At 39.7% G+C, this 20,439-nt stretch overlaps 1 protein-coding gene across 1 annotated transcript in view; it reads left to right on the top strand.

The window, feature by feature from the left end:
* ST6GALNAC5 (ST6 N-acetylgalactosaminide alpha-2,6-sialyltransferase 5) overlaps positions 1-19,134 on the top strand; it is a 188,864-nt gene extending 169,730 nt beyond the window's left edge. Inside the window, exon 5 of the mRNA XM_004472819.4 lies at positions 11,704-19,134. Within this exon, the coding sequence (XP_004472876.1) occupies positions 11,704-11,935 (232 nt within the window). The 3' untranslated portion in view covers positions 11,936-19,134. The remainder of the gene's footprint in view (positions 1-11,703) is intronic.
* Positions 19,135-20,439: the final 1,305 nt, after the last annotated feature.

Here is a 20,439-nt window from a genome sequence, read left to right as displayed (position 1 = left end):
GCAGTCAGACACAGAAGAACACACAGTGAATGGACACAGAAAGCAGACAACCGGGGCAGGAGGGCAGGGAGAGAAATAAATAAAAATACATCTTTAAAAAAAAAAAAGATGAATGAGACAGGGTCTCTGCCTTCAGTTGCTTGAGTCTCACTTGAAAGCAGTTCAGTCATGAGGTACTGAAGGTTCCACCAAGTGCCTGGTAAGAGAAAATACTCCCTCTCTTCTGTCAGCAGCATCTGACCCCCTGAGCTTTATTGAATCAGCCCTCTCTGGCTTTCAAACTGTACTCTGAGAGCTCTTACATTCCTCAGACTCGATCAGCTATAATGGGGTGGGATCAAGAAGTCAAGGCAACAGAATGTTGGAACCTGCAAGCCCATTTCATCTAGAGCAGACCCACCTCTATCTGTTTTACTTACGATCTTTCATAGAAGTTTTCTTTCAACAAAGTATCCTCTAGCAAATAAGAGCTTGGATAACCTCTGTCCTAAGATCCAATCACACTGCTTTCAAATCTAAATCAAACTCTCACACACTTTTCAGGAGAATTTAATTATCACTTCTTCATTGCCAGGGAAACCGAGGCATAGAGCGACAACACACTGAACTCTCCTACTGTCATTTCTAACAGCTTAGCATGACAGGGATCCAGAGAGAGTGTCAGCTGCCACATGCATGGCATAAAGAAGGGTCTGGGTAGGGGAGGGATGAGGAACTAAATTATGTCTTGGGGGAGCAAACAGCTAAGGAATCCACGACAGTCTGATTTCTGAGACAGTGTCGGTAAGACACTCACCCATCCGGCCTCAGGCTGTCCTTATCCAGCTAGCTTCCTTGGAGGTGTGGCCTTCTCATTCCACCTGAAGGGCCTGGGTTACTCCCATGGGTATGGCCAAAAACTTCTGGTAGCCTCTGAAAGTATTAAGTGCATGGAATCTTTGGGAAGAACTATAACCCTGCATCTGTAGTGAAAACCACAAATGGAAGCAATTAATGTATAACTGGCCCTGGTAGCAGTTGAGAGACCTATCTTATTCAAGACTTGGCAAAATCTAATTCTAACTAAAAGGTATTTGACCTAAATGCAAACTTTTGCTCTTTAATATGGTACAGTGATAGGCCCTGACCTCTGCAGTGCTTTCCTCTCCAAACCCTGCAGTGTTGTTAGATAAAACCACAAATCTGACCCTATCACTTGAAATCTGTCAGTGGCTCCCCTAAGTTTTTAGAGCAGCATTTGTATACCCTAGCTTAGCACACAAGCCCTTCACGATCCAACTCCTGCATACCGCTTTAGTCTCATCTTCTGTACTCATACAGATTTATTTTAGGCATACTGAAAAATGTGTAATGAAGTCACCCTGTAGTCACCTGCCTTTGCCCTAGCTTGAAATGCCCATCCCTTGCTTTCTTAATCTGGCTGATTACTTCTGGTTCTTTATAATATTGATGACTAATATTTGTGTGCACATGTCACATGTGAAGTATGAATACATTCAATATTACTTTGAACCCTTGTAATAATCCCATGAGGCAAACATTGTTATTGTCACCATTTTACATCCAAAACTTAAAGGCAGGAAACAGCTTGCCAAGGTCATAGTGTGGATATGTGCAGGGCTAAGACTTGAATTCAGGTCTCCAGGGCTCTAGAGCGAAACCTTTTAACCCCTCACTCCACCGTTTCAGATGAAGCAGGCACTCCTTGTTGAAGGACTCCTGGACATCCTGCTGGAGTCAGATCTCATCTGTGCCCCCACTAGGCCCTCCCCTCCTCTCTACCTACCCATCAAACTGGTGGATTTGTTAGGCTCCTTCATTCACCTATAGGCTCCCTAATGGGAGACCCACATTTGTATCTTTAGCACTTGTCGTGTCTGGCACATAATGTATGTTCAGGATGTATTGGCTCAATGAATATATATATTTAAAACTTTTCTCTCCTTGGAGGTGTTTCAAAAGTCTGATTCTGAATTTCTCTTGAGACCAAAAGTGCCAAGGAAATGAGAAGTATAATTAGAAAAGACCAATGTTAGATTTATTTTGAGGGACCCCAGAATTCCCTAGTGGCCACCCAGAGGTCAGACCCTCATGTCATTTTCAGCCAGGGCCAACACTGGGCCCTCAAATAGAGGCTGGGGCATCAGCTCCCACCGGCTTCCATCACCATGCTCCAGGCCTCATTCGTGTTCAGAAACCCACAGAAAACTAATGCCTTGCCACCAAAATATATTATCCTGTGGACGGTAGACCCTTAAATCATTCCATATACGAAGCCAAATCCATTCTCTTTAGATGAACTATAAATTTCAATGAAAAATCTGTTATCATTGCTTTCCAAACTAAGTTATGCTGAGTATTTTTAACCTCATTTTCTATTGTAAATTATTTGCTATAATAATGGGCCAAGCATTTGAATTCTACCTAAAATAATCTTTTTTCTGGTCATATGTAGCACATTGCCAAGTTTACAACTCTCTGCTACCCATCATTTCCCAAGTATTAATTAGTAGAGTAATGACTCAGAGTGATCACTGTCATGGAACTAAATTAATATCCCAGCCATAATGTGAAGGACATCTCAAAGGTATCGTGAATATCAGAGAGTTGATCCTGCTAGAATTATTAGCTAGTGAATATTAACAAAGCTGCCAGCATAGCAGGGAAAGTTCCTACCTGGTGACAGTCCACCACGAAGAATCAGATACTTAGAACAGGTTGGAATGATAATGCCACCCATATGGTTTACATTTTATGAAGTAGACTTAAAATACTTCGTTGTATTTCTTCCTAGATGCTTATTGTTTCTTCCAACTTTGCTGTCATTTGACCAACTCTTACTCACTTTTGAGTGTTTTTATGGTCCTCTTTCTCTCTTCCGTGAATACCATTTATCCTTGCTGAGAACTTAGGGCACACCTGAGGTCGCCTGAGTCATGGGGAGTGGGTGTCTGCAGGTGACTCACTTTGGCTCTTTGCCCCCTGAAGGGAGGGCAGCTGCAGGCTCTTGTTTGCTATGTGTCCCAGACACATGGGTATTATTATGCAAACTTCCATGGTATGCAGCAGTTTTTCTTCTAAAAGAGGTTCCAGGGGCAGAAATCGAGGCAGCAGAGTAGTTCAGTGGGTCTTAGAGGCCTGGGTGAGATGTCCAGGAAGAGCTGTTATAGGAAGATTTTCCTCTGAATGTCCCAGGGTGTCTCCAAAGGTCCCAATGCACACCAGTTTCTAGAACAGCCTAGACACGTGGCAACTATTCATTTGACTCTATTCCTCAATCATTTCCAGAGTATCTACTCTATGCCAGGTGCCATGCCAAGAATGGCAGTATATTTAGAAAGATTGGCTGAGCACTCTAGAGAGTGTCAAAGGCACTGTCCCTTCCTGGGGACATGTGTAGTCTTAGAAAGAAACCAGCCCCAAATCCAATGAGCAGGGTCAGTCCAGACCGTCCCCAGAAATGGAAGTATCCTTCCTTGCTTGTTTACATTATGGGGTTTCTTTCTAACTGTGCACCTTAGCTCAATAAGATTAAAAATGAAACATTACAAACCCAACATCCGTGAACATCAATGGGCAGAATTACAAATGAGCACCATGCCTCTGCTTCTCCCCCTGACCAGCTACCCAGAGCGAGCACCAGGCCTGGGCACCCACAGAGTGAGGTGCTCGGGAGAGACAGCAGCACAGAGTTGCTCCCAACCATGGGCTGCTGATCCCAGTGGGAACCTGCGGTGCCATTAGTACAGAAATCCCCATCTGGTGAGACAGCAGTTTTCCAAGACATAGAGCCTCCCTCTTAAAATACAGGTTCTAGGGTTCCCTGGCCTTGGTCTAAATCTCAGCTCTGAAACTTCCTCAATTTCTCCATGCATGAGTTTTCTCATCTATACAATGGGGGTAAGGGGGTGTTGTGAGGATGAAATTCCTATCTGTAGAGCACCTAGCACGGGTCAGGTCTGAAAGGGTCCAGTCTTGCCGCTTGGCTGGTAAATGAGGGAGGCCGTGTGCTTCAAGTCAGGCACTGGACTGTCTTCCTAGTGCCACCTGGAGGCTCAGTTTCTTTTCTTATCAAATGGAACCTTAGAGGGCTGATGAAGGTAAAAAGGAGATAACCTGAGTTAAGCAGATAGGTTTAGCAAATATTTACTAAGTCAGTCGTTTCAAACTCACCTGTATTTTATTTTATGTTTTTATTTTAAAAATTTATTTATCCATTTATTTCTCCCCACCCCTTCACTCCACCCCGCATTGTCAGCTCTCCATGTCCACTCACTGTGCGCTCCTCCATGTCTGCTTGTCCTCCCTCAGGCGGTACCGGAAACCAATCTCAGGACCTCCCAGAGTGGAAGAGAGGCACTCAGTCTCTTGCACCACCTCACCTCCCTGGTCTGCTGCACCTCTCACTGTCTCTCCTCTTTGTCTCTTCCTATTGAATCATCTTGCTGTGCCAGCTTTCCTCACAGGCCAGCATTCCTCTTGGGCTAGCCTGCCCTCACCAGGAGGCCCTGGGTATCGAACCCTGGACCTCCCATATGGCAGACGGGAGACCAATTGCTTGAACCACATCTGCTTCCCTCAGCTGTATTTTAGAAACTCCTGAGGAGCTTAAAAGTACAAATTTATACATATGTATGTGTTTTGTTAACTTTTCATTTTTAAGTAATTTTTGGCTTAGAAAAATTGCAAAACTGGTACAGCAAGTTCCCATATGTTCTTCATCCAGCTTCCCCTGATGCTAAATTTGCATAACTATGGTATAATTATCAATTCTGGGAAATTGACATGGGTACAGAACTCTTAACTAAACTAGCAACTTTATTCACATTTTATCAGTTCCTACACTAATGTTCTTTACCTGCTCTAGGACCCGATCCAGGATCCATTGGCATTTACTGTTACCTACTTAGTCTCTTCTAATCTGTGACATTTCCTCCTTCTTTTCTTGGCTTTCATGTCCTTAACACTTTTGAGGAGTACTTGTTAATGATTTTGTAGGAATGCCCCTCACATTGGGTTTTTCTGATGTTTTCTCATGGTTATATTGAGGTTAGGCATTACTGAGAAGAGTACCACAGAGGGGTTATGCTCTTCTTGGCACTTCCTATTGGGGGCATGTGAAATCAGTATGTCTTCTTATTAACAATAGTAACCTTAATCTCTTGGTTAAGATAACATCTACTATTATCTACTAACTATCTATTAACTACTAACATCTCCCCATTTTGATGTCATTATTTTCCCATTGTCATTAGTAAATATCTTTGGAAAATTACTTTAAGACTATGCAAATAAGCAAATAACTTGTTTCTCCTCATGTTTTCCCCCACTAATGTTGCATTCATCTGCAGATCTTACCTGCAACAATTACTATTGTGTTATTCTAATCATGACTTTTCTCTTTCCCTTATTCTTTCTACATTTATTAATTGGAATTCTTCTGTAAGAAAATGCTATCCATGCTTCCCCATATATTCAACCTTATTCATTGTGATGGTTAAGTTCATGTATCAACTTGGCCAGGTTATGGTGTCCAGTTGTTTGGTCAAGGAAACACTGGCCTGATGGTTACTGTGAGGACATTCTGTGGACCTAAAGCATTAGCATGTTGATTGCATCTCTGGCTGATTACATCTACAATCAACTGAGAAGATTACCTTTAATAATGAGAGAAGCTTCATCCAATCACTTGAAGGCCTTAAAAGTAGAAGTGATGATTTCAGCTGTCACAGGGGAGAATTTTCATTTCTTCAGCCAGCTAGCTTTTCCTGATAAATTTATCAAAAACCTTCATTGGAGTTCCCAGTTTGTGGCCTGCCCTACAGAATTTGGTCTTGCCATCCCCACAGTGGCATAAGCAGATTCCTATAAAAAGTCTCATAATATTTATATAAAAATATAAAATGTTGTATAGGTATAGGTATAGAGATATAAATTAGATGTAGATATAGATATAGATATAGATACAGATATAGATATAGATATATAGATATATCCTGTCAGTTCTTTTTCTCTAGAGAAACCTGATTAATAAAGGTTTTGGTGCTGGGAATGGGTGGAGGGCTGCTATTGCAAATACCAAAAATGTGGAAATGGCTTTAGAACTGGAAATGGATAGAGCTCGAAGAATTATACTTGATAGAAAAGATCTAGGTTGCTTTGAAGAGACTGTTGGTGGAAATATGGATGCTAACGGCACTCCCAGTGTAACCTTAGAAGAAAATGATGAATGTGCTATTGGAATCTGGAGGAAAGACAACCCTTGTTTTAAAGTGGCAGAGAACTTGGTCAAATTGAGCTCCGGTGTCAGATGGAAGGCAGAACTTGAAAGTGATGAATTTGGATATTTAGTTCAGGAGATTTCTAAGCTACATATGGAAAGCAAAACCTGGTTTCTCCTTGTAACCTATAGTAAAATGCAAGAGAAAAGGCATAGACTGAGCTCCTGGGCACAAAGAAACCAGAAATTAATGGTTCAGGAAATTCAGAGCTCCGAGAGACCGAGTCCCTGAAGAATAGTGCTTCATGTGAGGGTTTAACTAAACATGAAACAGCAATTTCTGTGCAAGTAAGGACTGGAAGTGGAGTTCTCCTGGAAGAATCTTTGGAAAGTCCTCCTGTCTGATGGTGTGGATCCCTGTGAACTCTATACGAAGCTGACAAGCTTTTTTGCAAGAACTATATGAATGGAATAACTGCTAGCGTGGACTAAAGGGAACAGAGAAAGGACAAACTGAATGAAGAATGACTTCAAGGGAAGAACCATGAAAGCCAAGGTCTGGACTAAGGCTACCTCCTCGGGCTAAGAGAATGAAAAGGGCAAATCTGCCCAATGCTTGGAGAGGGCAGGCCTGCTGCCCCATTTCTCAGGAAGAGTGCTGCTACTCTAATGGTCAGGGATGGTGGGGCCTGTGCCCTGGCCTTCCTGGAGGGCCTGGCTGCCGCCCCTGTATGGGAAAGGGCGGGGCTGGTGCCCTGGGAATTGTAGAGTCTGACCACCACCCAGTGCTCTGAGAGGGTGGAGCCCATGCCCCAGCATTCATGGAGAACATGGCCACCATCTGATGCTTAGAGCGGTTGGAGCCTTTACTCCAGGGTGCGGGAAGAGCATGGGTACTGTGCAGGCACTTGGAAGGAGTGGGGCTGCTCCTTCATCAGGACTGGAGGACAAAACATCGATTCAGAGACGACTCTCAGACATTCAAATCTAATGGAGATTGCCCTACTGGGTTTCAGAATTGTTTGGGACCTTCTGGGATAGAAATGTTTCTCCTATGCCTGTCTCTCCATAATCAATTTTTTTTGTAAGACTTAGTATTGTTTCTGAAATAACTTACTGCTTTTGGGATGTTGCAATGGAATGAATGTATTTTGCATGTAAAACTTTTTGGGATCTAGCACATAGAGTATGGTGGTTTGGAGCTGTATGTACCTCCAGAAAAACATGTTCTTAAATTAATCCATTCCTGTGGGTGTGACCTCATTTTAAACAGGACCTTTTGATGAGGGTACTTCAGTTAAAATGTGGCCCAGCCCAATCAGGATGAGTTTTTGTTGTTGTTGTTTTTAATTTTATTTATTCATTTTTTTAAAAAAATATTACATTAAAAAAATATGAGGTCCCCATTCACCCCCACTGCCCCCACCCCACCACTCCCCCCACAGTAACACTCTCCCCCATCATCATGACACATCCATTGCATCTGGTGAGTACATCTCTGGGCATCGCTGCACCCCATGGACAATGGTCCACACCATAGCCCACACTCTCCCACGTTCCATCCAGTGGGCCATGGGAGGACATACATTGTCTGGCAATTGTCCCTGGAGCACCACCCAGGACAACTCCAAGTCCTGAAAATGCCTCCACATCTCATCTCTTCCTCCCATTCCCCGCACCCAGCAGCCAGTAAGGCCACTTTTTCCACACGAATCCTATTACTGATTCCTTTTAAAGTAGAATGAAATTCAGACAGAGCTAGAAAGCCACAGGAAGCAAAAAGCTAAACATCAATGAAACTCAGAACAGAAGTGAGAGACTAATTGACACTGCCATGTGCCTTGCCATGTGACAAGCTAAGGACCAAGAATCAGTGGCCACCAGCACCCAGAATGCCACAGTTTTCAGGAAGAAAGCATTGCCTTGATGAGTTGGACTTTTCCCAGCCTCAAACCATGACCAAATGTATTCCCATTGTTTAACCCAGCCCATTTCATGGTATTTGTTTGAGCAGCCTAGGAAACTAAAGTATTCAGTTATTCATTGGAATCAGCATGGTCTCAAGGATATTTAAGTTCATAGATTGTATAATCTAATACTGTTATTTATTTTGATGCCCAAATGTAAGTTACTTTTTAAAAAATCCATGCCTGTGCCCCTCTCCAAATCATTTAAACCAAAATCTAGAGGGGTGGACCTCAGACAATGATTATTTTTTATAGCTTCCATGTATGCTAAGTGTTGGTTCTTTCAAGTTCCTCATCTTCTTCCCCTGAAAAAAAAAGGCCTCCCTTCTCACATCATTCTGGCCTTGGAGGCTGATGTCAGGCTACTGATACTTGGGGAACTGGCTCTGTGATTATCAAACACTGCTCCCCACCTTCACTCACTCAGCTTCATCTGGTCCCAAACAGGAAATGGAGTACTGGGATAGTTCCTTTTACAGCAGCTTCTTAGCAGAATTCTGCTGAAGATTACTGCTACTTTATTGGGGCTGATGGAGAAAGGAAAAGCTATGGCAGCCTTTAGAAAGTCAGGTTTGAGAAAAGTCCTCAAGAGTTATGACCTTAAACTAGAATGAGCTTTCTTAATGAATGGATCCCAGCTGATGGCAGGCTTACAACTAGGGAGAACTGTATCTGCAGGTACTGCACCCTGCCTTCCCAGTGCCTCACAACGGTTTTCTGCTGGTTGGACAGATTTTTAAAGTGTGGATACAACTTCCATTTACTTGAATGACTTATTTTGATGCCTTTGAAATCATAATAACAAAATAGCAAATTTAACCCTCCCTTTAGGAGATCAATAGGGAACCAGATAAGTTTTCATTCAAAGAGATGGTCTTCCTGAATAAGAAATTAATCCTATAGCATCCTTTAGCCAGTTTCCAATCACTCGCTATTCCTAGGTGCCAAATCAATCTCATGATATTTTTAGAAACCTAATTGTTCTTCTAGTCAGACTGATGCCAATAATGTGTCCAAAACTTTGATGAATCAGATTTAAAACCTTATTCATGATGAAATAAAAGCTTAACTCTGAATATACCATGGCAGCATGAATTAGGCATGGTTCTCAAAATTATGCCATATGAATCCAGAGAGATTTGTCTTACAAGTTTCTATTCCTTTTTGTTCATTTTTTTCCCTTCATAATGGGGAAAAATGACAAAAATTTAAATCCTGCCATGTCTGAATTTTTCCTAGTAGGCATTTTCAGTATTGAAAACTCCTTCTATTGAAAATGTAAGTGTACTTCAATTTCTAGCATAAGTAAATAAGTGAAATCTATAATACTTAGTCAGAACAGAGCAGGAACGATTGTTTCACTATAGAAAATTGAGATATGTCCAAGACGGGCATATTAGTGATCCAAAATGTTAATTCAGCACAAAGTCCAAGCCAGGATGAGGAATGTTTAAATGATGCATGTCAAAAATAAATCTCTCTTCCTGGAAGAACTTTAACCTAAAAGCAGAAGCAGCTCAAAGGTTTATTGTTGTCAGAGCCACAAACTTGACACCTCTCTTGATAAAACACTTCGATCTCTGCCCCCAGTAAAGTTGCTTCTCTAAAAGCCATTTGTGTATTGATCTACATTGAAGAAAACAAATAGGTGTCTAACAGAATGAGCATCCTTGGGAAACCTAGCTACTGTACTTAGAGTAGAGCCCAAGGGACCAGAGGGGAGTCACTGGTCATCAGGTGCTGAAAGGTGGTTAACAGGAAGCTGGCCTGCCTGTGCCATTTTTCTTCTAGTGTCTGAATCAAGGCCGGCTGGTGAACAAAGCTCAAGGCAGAAAGCCTTGCTGTTGGGAAGTTTTGACTAATCTTATCATTTAGACTTCAAAACACAGCAGAGGTGAGTGGACCAACCTAGAATGGAGACCAGCCTCTGAAACCACGGTTCTTTGATGTTAAATCTTTTCATAATTACAACAAAAGCCTCCCACCCATACCACCTTGAAGGAAGGAACCAGAGTTTTTTGTTTGAGGATGAGAGAGGGATATTAAGGTAGAACAGTGCTGGAACTGCTAGGCTACATTTAGAATTTCTGGATCTAAAGACTGTAGATTTTGAGACTAGTACATAATCTAGAGCAATCGAGAAAAATGGTGGCATCTTGCTTTCTGTCTTCTTTTCCCTTCCATGGGATCAAAGTAAGGTCATCCGTGTTCCATGCTTAGAGGAGACGTTTTCTTTAGAGGCTTGCTGTTAACCTGCTAACTCCATATAAATTTCTCTCAACACCAGGAATCTAAAAAATATGTATGGAACACCTACCTAGCATTATTCCAGGAACAAACCAAAATCCTTCCCTCATCAACAGACAATAAATAAGTATACACCAGTTACAATTTCAGAGAGTGATAAATACTATAAAGAAAACGAGAGTGAACGAGTGGAGGGAGTAAGCACCAGGGAAGGCCTGGCTGAGGAGGTGGCATTTGAGTGGATTCCCAAATGGTGAAAAGGAGGGAGTCATGAGGAGGCTATCATGAGGGCAGGTGACTGCCCTCAAATGCAAAGGCCCCAAAGTATGAGTGCGCTTGGCAGAGTTGAGGACCAGGAAGGCCAGTGCAACTGGAGCCCAGGGGACAAGGGGGGTGGAAGAGTGGAGAGGAGCTGACCATCCACGCTCTGTAGGCCATGCTCTTAGAATAGCAGGACGGCTCTGAGGTTTGGGGGTCGTTGGGGGATCTGTTTTATATATATTTATATATATATTTTTTAAGATTTATTTATTTATTTATTTCTCTCCTCCCCCCCAGTTGTCTGTTCTCTGTGTCCATTTGCTGTGTCTCCTTTGTCATCTTCTGTTGTTGTCAGCGGCACGGGAATCTGTGTCTCCTTTTGTTGTGTCATCTTTCTGCGTCAGCTCTCTGTGTGTGTGGCACTATTCTTGGGCAGGCTGAACTTTCTTTTGCGCTGGGCAGCTCTCCTTATGGGGTGCACTTCTTGCACGTGGGGCTCCCCTACGCAGGTGGCATCCCTGCGTGGTGGGGCACTCCTTGCGCGCATCAGTGCTGCACATGGGCCAGCTCCACACGGGTCAAGGAGGCCCGGGGTTTGAACCGTGGACCTCCCATGTGGTAGACGGATGCCCTAACCACTGGGCCAAGTCCGCTTCTCTGTTTTATATTTTTAAATAACTCTGTAGCTGCTTTTGATAAATAGACTGTAGGTGGGCAAGAGTAGAAAAAAGTTGTAGCTGAGTCTTAGGGATATGTAGTTTCAAGATCTGGGAAACCTAAATGCTTTATAGCACATTTTTTATCTCTTTGTTCGATAATCATGGTCACTGCACTTACTTAATAACCACAAAACCTCTTCACTTGCTTATGGCTTAAACATTAGAAAAACTGTTTCCTGAAATTCATTGAACCAGGAAATATGATTTGTGCTTAAGAAAACATCTCGCCTCAAAGAAGTTTTTTTTTTTTGCTTTTGCTTTAATCTGTTATCTCCTTTTCTTCCTGTAGGGATCCCAACCACCCTTCAGTACCTTATCATTATTACGAACCCTTTGGGCCTGACGAGTGTACAATGTACCTCTCACATGAGCGAGGACGGAAAGGCAGTCATCACCGCTTTATCACAGAGAAACGAGTCTTTAAGAACTGGGCGCGGACATTCAATATTCACTTTTTTCAACCAGACTGGAAACCAGAATCACTCACTATAAATCATCCTGAGAATAAACCTGTGTTTTGAGGAATGAACATGCCAGATCGAAGTCCCAAGTATCCACTATGGCAGACACCAGAGCACTGAACTTCCTGAGCCACCTGACAGGAAAAGGGAAGAGAACTCGAAACAGGAAACGGCATCCCTCCTCAGAAGTACCATGTTCAGGTGCTTACCAGGTGTGACTGCAAAGCAGGGCAGTCGGCATGTAAGGAAAATATCCAGAATTAAGACATTCTAATGAGTGATCACCTCTCAGAGGGGTTATCTTAGGAACTGAACACTCATTTTAATGATGCTGCCAAGGCTAAAAAACATTGTGGATTTCTTTAAATATTGCCTTCAAAACCAAAACATGAGCAACTCAACAGTATTAGCTGCATTCCTTTATAGAAATACTACATCAAAAGACGTTTTTATAATCAAGTTTTATCCTAACCTGATCTATAACCATTGTCATCTGTTGGACTCTGTATGTGTGATTTGTAAAAAGCAGCCTGAAAGGATGGATGTGATTTCTGAGGAGCACATCTCCACTGACTTTCATAAAGCAAATGTCTGATATTTATTTATTGAAAGTTTTTTAGTGTACCCTAGGCCAGTATTTTTATAGATTATGATTGTGTGGTAATTTATCCTTTCTAACTTTTTGATCCTGAGTGACGGTTGAAAAAGGCCTAGAATTGGGTGGATGAGTTATTGTGTTCACGAAGCTCATAGCTAGCCTGCAGGTGGCACTTGGCTTGGAAATGTTGTGTTGCATTTTTGAACCCCTGGGCCCAGGAATTGTTCTTTCCTAGCAAGAATAGCTGTGGTAATTTCCAATGTGCAGAAATGTTCCAAAATGACAAAAATTTAAAACAAAAAACTGTATATATTTTTAAAAGATGCTAAGAAGAAAACAGAAAAATAATTTTCTTCAGCAATGCTTGATGTAAGTCACTCCACTTTTTAAAGTCCTCATTTCCTCTTCTGCAGAAAGAGCTCACCAGATGACCTCTTAAGTTCTACTCCAAATCTAAAATTCTGAGAGCTTTTCACCCACCCATTTAAGGAATTTGCACTTGGAATGATAGGCTCCATGTCAGCAGGCCGTTATTTCTTGTGACCTTTTATATTCCCCTAACTATCCTTCCTTTTGTGATTAGAAACATACATCCTTGCTGGTCCATTGGCTAAATTCTTACCCTGCTTCTCTAGTGCTTCTTGCACCCTCACCTCCCCCCACTCTGCAAAAATTTCTGTGGTGTTCCCGGCTACAAGAGCAAGATGTGCCCTTCTGTAAGGCGAAGAGAATTCAAGGAGGTTCCCTATCGTGCAACTCACTTATCCTACGCACTCTTCAGACTCCCTCACGGCAGATCTTTATAGAGTTTTATTCACTGTCACCCCTTGGTCTGGAAGAGTAAGAAGGACTTATATTATTCAGAGGCAAGATCAATTAGTATTAAAGATTTTCATTTAAACAAGTAATACTGTTCAAAAATAGTCTTTTTAAAATATGACAGTGATTTCTTTACATGTGGCTTAGGAGGCATTAGTTTGTCTAATGCCAAATTGGAGGCACCAGCAAATATTATGTGTGAGGACTGACATTGTTTTATAGAACATGATCTAGTCTGTGATTAAAGATTTTTCACATTACCACTTCTTTTCCCATTGTTTAATTAGTAATGTTAGTGATATGATTATATCAGTGAGATTCCATTCCCTTGCACTAACTGCAGGATAAAAAGTACTATTAATTATATGGATTACTGTTGAGATGCAAACGTAGTGCAGATGTTTACATAGCAAAAATAAAGTTGGTATTATTGTGATGTCGCTTAAGCTTTTAAAAGCCAGTAAAATTGAAATGTCTGTCTAAAACATAGTGGGATGTGATCTTTAAATTTCCTCATAGTTGCTATTTTCCTTTTTTGGTTTTATTTTTTTAATTAAAGAAGGTTTAGTTTTAGAGAAAAATCATGCAGAAAATACAGACTTCCCATATACCACACACACACACATACACACATACACCCATTATTAACACCTTGCATTAATATGGAATATTTGCTAAAATGATGAAAGAATATTATTATAATTATACCATTAACTATATCCATGGTTTACATTAGGGTTCACTGTGTGGGATACTCCTATGTGTTTCTTTGGTTTTATTCTAGTAGCATTATATAAAACCTAAGATTTCCCTTTTTAGCTACATTCAACTTTATAATTCAGTGCTGTTAATTTTATTTACAACGCTATGTTACCATTACTACCACCCATTGCGCAACCTTTTCCATCACCCTAAATAGAAACTTTGAACAATTTAAGCATTAACTGCCCCTTCCCTACTCCTACTCCAGCCCCTGGTAACCTGAATTCTAGTTTTTGACACAACGAGTTTGCTTATTCTAATTATTTTCTATCAGGGAGATCATATAATATTTGTCCTTTAATGTCCAGCTTATTTCATTCAACATTATATCTTCAAGATTCATCCAACTTATCACGTGTATCAGAACTTTATTCCTTGTCATGGCTGAATGATATTCCATTGTATGTATATACCACATTTTGTTTATCTGTTCATCAGTTGATGGACACTTGGTTAACTTTCATCTTTTGGTAATTGTGAATAATGCTTCTATGAACATCAGTGTGCAAATATCTGTCCCAGTCCCTGCTTTAAATTTTGGGAGTATACTTAGAAGTGGGATTGTTGAATCATTTTATTTCAACATAATCTCTTGTGCAGCATGTATCAGAACAGTGCTTTATAAATTTATGAAAAAGTATATGAATTTTAGCCTCTTCATTTATAAGTCACCTTTACCATGAAGAGGTTATGTTGGTCAGATATAATTGTCTCCTTTGACAATATTTACATTTGCAAAAATTTGGAAAGACTTAATTGGGGCATCCAAGGATATAGCTATATTACCTAATCTAATCATATCTCAAATGTCTATGTATCTTCAGGTTTTAAAAAATGAACATTTTTTTTAAAAAATGAACATCATGATACCTCCATCTTTTTATAAATTTTCCCTTTCAAATACTCAAAAGAGCAAAAAAACAACCAAATTCTGAAATTGCTAGCTTCACAGGGAAATGTTTTGAATCTAAATGTAGCTGGCCATTCACATTTTAAATATATATACACAGTGTAAATAAGCATAAGAAATGATAACTTGGGCAGTGATTTTATTACAGCCTTTTTTAAAATGTCCAGAATGCTGACAGATTGTGCTGATAGACCTGGTTGTGGGCTATTGAACTCTTGTCATGCCACTATCAGTTCATGACTGTTGGTCTTAACACCACTCAATACCAAAAAGACGTAATCTCTGATATAAAAGATGACTACACAACCATGTTTACAGACCTCAGTGATTTCAAGACGCAATTGGGTTTGAAGCATTAGTATACTCGTTATGTTACATACCTTTTCTTCTCTGCCCAACTGTGCCATCAGCTTCCTCCCAGCATTTAAGACCACTGTAATACAATGCCACAGCTGGCCGATCCATGGCTTCTGTTATTTCAATGCAAGGACATTTGGCAGAGACCATTACAACAGATAGCCATTATGGGCAAAGATACAGGAATTCACAAACAAAATCAATCACTTCAAATGGCCCATAAAAAGAGGAATCTCACATTTAATATTCCACAGTAAATATTCACCCAAGAAAATGTACATTAAAAGAACATTAGGAAGTAAATATCCAGTGTTTGGTGTGGGGACCTAGCTGTGTGATTTCCATTATGGCTAATGGGTATTTGGCAGCTAAGTCCCTGTGCTTCACTAACCCTGGTATGTGCTCCTAAGGGCTTGACATAAAATAGCAATTCAGGGACTTTTAAGGTCCTAAGATTTCAGAGTCAGATATTTTTTGAAAAATAAATGAATGCAATACACAAATCACTGTGCCTGAAAGAGAAATGCATATTGTTTCTTGAGATCCTTAGGTGAAAATCAGATTTGTGTATCATATTCCAAAGGACACCTCTCAAGGCAGATTAACTTTATTTTCTGAAGTCCTCTCCATTACTGATATATTTGAATTATACACCTCGTTTTGAGATGAAGAAAAACTCCTCTTGAAAATAAAAATTATTGACTTAGAAGCCAAGTGAATGCTGGAGAAAAGTTGAAACCCTCTTACATTTAAGACAGTGTTAATAAAACTCATATGTAATATTTAATACCTGCCCAAATATTTGCTACTCACGTAGTGGTGACATTCTTTCAGCTATATACTCTGGATCATGCTGGGGTGCTGATTCAAATGGTTAAATAGATCTATTTTGGGGAAACAATCTATGTTCCTATTCTTTTTCTTTGCACTATTAGGAGGTGATGTTAAAACGTCTACATAGTTCATACCTGATACCCATTCAGTCTCCTTCACTGCTTCTCACATGGACTTCATTCAGTCCCTTTTCCACCATCCTCTCATGATTTTCTTCTTTTGTCTACAAGATGCTCTTAAACCAGCAGTCTTTTGGGACTGTTTGGATCTTCCTTGTAGGATTTTAAACTAGAGAACTATCTGGGGAATAGTCTTGGGGTAGGTACTCATGAGCAATGACCATGGGAGGTGGGAGGAGTACATTTGGACAAGGTACTTCGGAAGTGCCATCCTGGTTTGCCTGGGTCTGTGGAGCTGGGGTAGGAGTGGTTTCTAATGTGTGGGACTTTTGATGCTAAACCTGGACAGCCCTGGATAAACTGGGACTGTGCGTCATCCTGTCAGGAGGCCATCTCAAAGAGGATTTAACACTTAGGCACTGGGGAAAAGAATGAACCATTTGCCTATGTTGTAGTGCATGACGGTAGATACTCTTGGAAGGGGAAGTGGGGAGAGAGTGTTTGCAAGGCTTAAACATGAGCTTATTCTAGCTCACTCACCTCCACCTACTCAGGGTATTACGCCACCATAGAAATGCAAAAAAAAAGCTAAAATCCTGTTTGTTTCTACTCAGTGCCCTAATATTTTATGCTACCTTGGATTGTCCTTTGTCTTTTTACATATTTGTATATATTCTGTCAGTCTAATTAGCTTGTAAGCTCCTTGAGGGCAGGGACTGTTTCTCCTTTGTCTTTGTAGCCCCATGCCTAGTACAGTGCCTTGCATACAATAGGCACTCAATAGATGTCTGTTGTTGATGATCTCTTAACATTGACACTTTCAATTAGTAATTGTGTATAAATACATTATTCCATTTAAAAGTACCAGGGACAGAATAGGTGATAAAATAGTTAAATTATAAAGTAGAGAACCAAGGAAAGAATTGAGTGGCTTTTATTGGGTCTATCCTTAAACTTATCAACAACGTTTTATGAACAAAGCTGACTGTGACTGGGGTATGATGATGCTGATAAAGTCATTAAGTTTGCTTATGTTTTGGGGTATACTGAGCACACAGGCAAGTAAAGTTTTGCAAGCTTTATGCTCTCTCTGTTAGCAAGCTGCTCTTAGCACAAACTAAATTTAATTTTGCTAAACACTTTATACCATATGAAGAAAGGTAGAAAGGCAGCTTAGGCTCTGACTTCAGTGAGCTCAGCTGAAAGAGGGAGGCTACAAAGAGATGCAACATGACAACTTCCTAAAACTTCTGGGAATCTACCTGTGGTTACAAGCATACATTTATCTTTTAAAAAAATACAATAAAACAAACAACATTTCCATGAAGCAGATCCAAAATGTTTTCTTCTCAGAACGTAAGGGGAAAAGCGGTCCTCAGACAGAGCATCCGAGGCTCTCAACTCACCAGCACCTCGTGTCCAGTTATCTCCAGCACTAAGTCAGTAAAGGTGAGATCACTGGTAATGGATGCCTTTATCGGACCAGTCATTATCTTCTTGAACATGTGGACACTCTGAATTTCCCCTCTATCGTTTTCCACTTTCCCACATGCTTCCATTTTATTTTTTTAAAGCACAGGATAGGGGCTAGAGGACACTACCTTAACTAAGAAGAGTGACTGTTTTCGAATGAATAGGACTATAGATTATCCCAGGTTTTCAAATTTTTTATTATAATCTTAAAATGTTATCTTATCAAATATTAAGACAGTTTGCTGTCTTTGGGGGATATTAAGAAAAATCTAGTATAGACCATATCCAACTACTTATCTTAAAAGAATGTCTTTGCTCACCAACTAAAGCATCTCAAGAGTTGGTATCTTTACTTCTTTACCATATGATTACTTTTTCAAGTTAAAAGCCAAATATAGGAAATCCAGCAGATTAAATCAAAACAATTGTATTTCAATTACTACCTACTGGGTGCTTTGCACAATGGCTGTAGCTTTATATGTATTACTTCATGCTAATCTTAATTGATTTTGCAAATAAGCAAACAAAGCAGACAAAGAGGTTGTATATCTGGCCCCAGTCAATGCAGATGAGAGCACACATGCGACCTGCCACGCACCAGGTACTCTTCTAAGTGCATTACATACAGAAATGCATTGAGCCTCCCAATAGCCTATGAGGTAGGTTCTTTTATTGTTCCCCTTTTACAGATGCAAAAACTGAGGCACTGGGCACTTCATTAACTTAACTAAGGTCACTCAGCCAGTAAGTGGGAGAGACAGGTTAGAAGTCAAGAGTCTGTCTCTGGTGTCTGTCCTCAGTCACCATGTACTACTTGCAGAAAATTACTCCTCTGGGTAATGTACTTTCTATTAGAATATTCATCCTGTAACACTTGATATATACCAAATAATACATGGCAAATACGTAAATTATGAAGCAAATATAAGAATTAGAACACTATACTAAAGCTACTTTTCTTCTTTGTCCCTGAGGTAACTACTCTTTTGGATTTTCTGTTGATCATTCCCTTGCTTTTTAAATAGTTTTATTACATGCAGATATACTTGTAAATAATGCATTGTTTAGTTTTGTATATTTATCAACATTATAAAAATGCTATGATACTATGTATAATCCTTTGCAACTTGCTTTTGCTTTTTTCCAAGATTATCCCTTTACTTTACATGTAACTCAGTTGATTTTCACTGTTGTATAATGCCATTGTGTGAATACACCATAATTTATTTTTATTCATTCTCCTCTCTGAACATTTGGGTAGTTTTTTGTTGGTTATAAATATGTGCAATGCTTTATGAACATTCTTGATAAGTACTTCTAGTAAATATGTGCAAGAATTTTCTAGATTATATATCTGAGAATAAAATTGCAAAACTATAGAGTAAAACTTGTTCGTGTGTGCACGATACTGCCAAATCATTTGCATTGGTTAGACACTTTATATCCTAGAAATGGTTATCCATGTCCTTGCTAACACTTGGTATTTTCAGACTAAATTTTTGCCAATCTGGAAGATGTAAACTGTTTCTCATGGTGATCTTAACTTGTATTTCCCCCATTAATTATGAGGATAAGCACTTTTTCCTATGTTTATTCCCCATTAGTGTTACTTTAGCTATGAAATGGCTATTCATATCTTTGCTCACTTTTCTACCAGATTACTTTTCTTTTTCTTTTTTCTTTTAAGGAATCATTAATATATTTTTAGATACTTGTTGTTGTTGTTGGTATATGTCTTCTTCCAATTTGTGACTTGTTTTTCTTTTTCTCTCTGATGCCCTTTAATGAACAGAAACTTTTAAAATAATTTTAATAGAAATAAATTATGTTATATAACTTCTTAAAAGATTAGAGCTTCTTATATCTTATTTAATAAATCCTCCCCTACTCCTGATCATTAATGTTTTCCTAGTTTTATTCTAAAAATTTATTCTAAAATTGCAAAAGCATTTGTCTTTCTCACGGCAACCAGGGATTTATTTTTTTCTATGACGTGAAGCAGGAATCAATTTTGTTTTTATATCAATACCAATTGTCCCAGCACCAGAATCCTTTCAATTTTCTATATACATGGGGATTTATTTCTATTCTCTGTATTCTGCTCCATTTTGATCAAATTGCTTATTCCAATACTACTACTACACTGTCTTAATTACTATAGTTTTATAAGTCTTATTATCCTCCTCACCTTATTCTTCTTCCTGAGGCATGTCTTAATCTTTTTTTTTTAAGTTACTTTATTTTTACACTTTTACTGAGGTATAATTTTTACTCAATTAAGTTCACAAATCTTTTTTTTTTATTGACTTTGTAATAATATTACATTAAAAATATATATATGCGGTCCCATTCAACCCCACCTCTCCCCCCACCCCCAGCAACACTCGTTCCCATCATCATGACACATCCATTGGATTTGGTAAGTACATCTTTGGGCACCTCTGCACCTCATAGTCAATGGTCCACATCATGGCCCATACTCTCCTCCATTCCATCCAGTGAGCCCTGTGAGGATTTACAATCACAAGTTCACAAATCTTACATATGTAAATTTATGAAATTTTACTGTTTAGAGCTACTATGAGTAAAATGATTGTGAACATTCTTGTACATGTATTTGGTGGATATTTCCCTTGATTATAAGGCAAGGAGTGAAATTGCTGAGGCATTCCACATATTAGACACTGCCAGT

The sequence above is a fragment of the Dasypus novemcinctus genome, chromosome 9 (assembly GCF_030445035.2).
Source record: "Dasypus novemcinctus isolate mDasNov1 chromosome 9, mDasNov1.1.hap2, whole genome shotgun sequence".
In the NCBI taxonomy this organism is placed as follows: Eukaryota; Metazoa; Chordata; class Mammalia; order Cingulata; family Dasypodidae; genus Dasypus; species Dasypus novemcinctus.
Note: the sequence above shows the minus strand (reverse complement) of the source record. Positions and strands in the feature narration are given on the sequence as shown.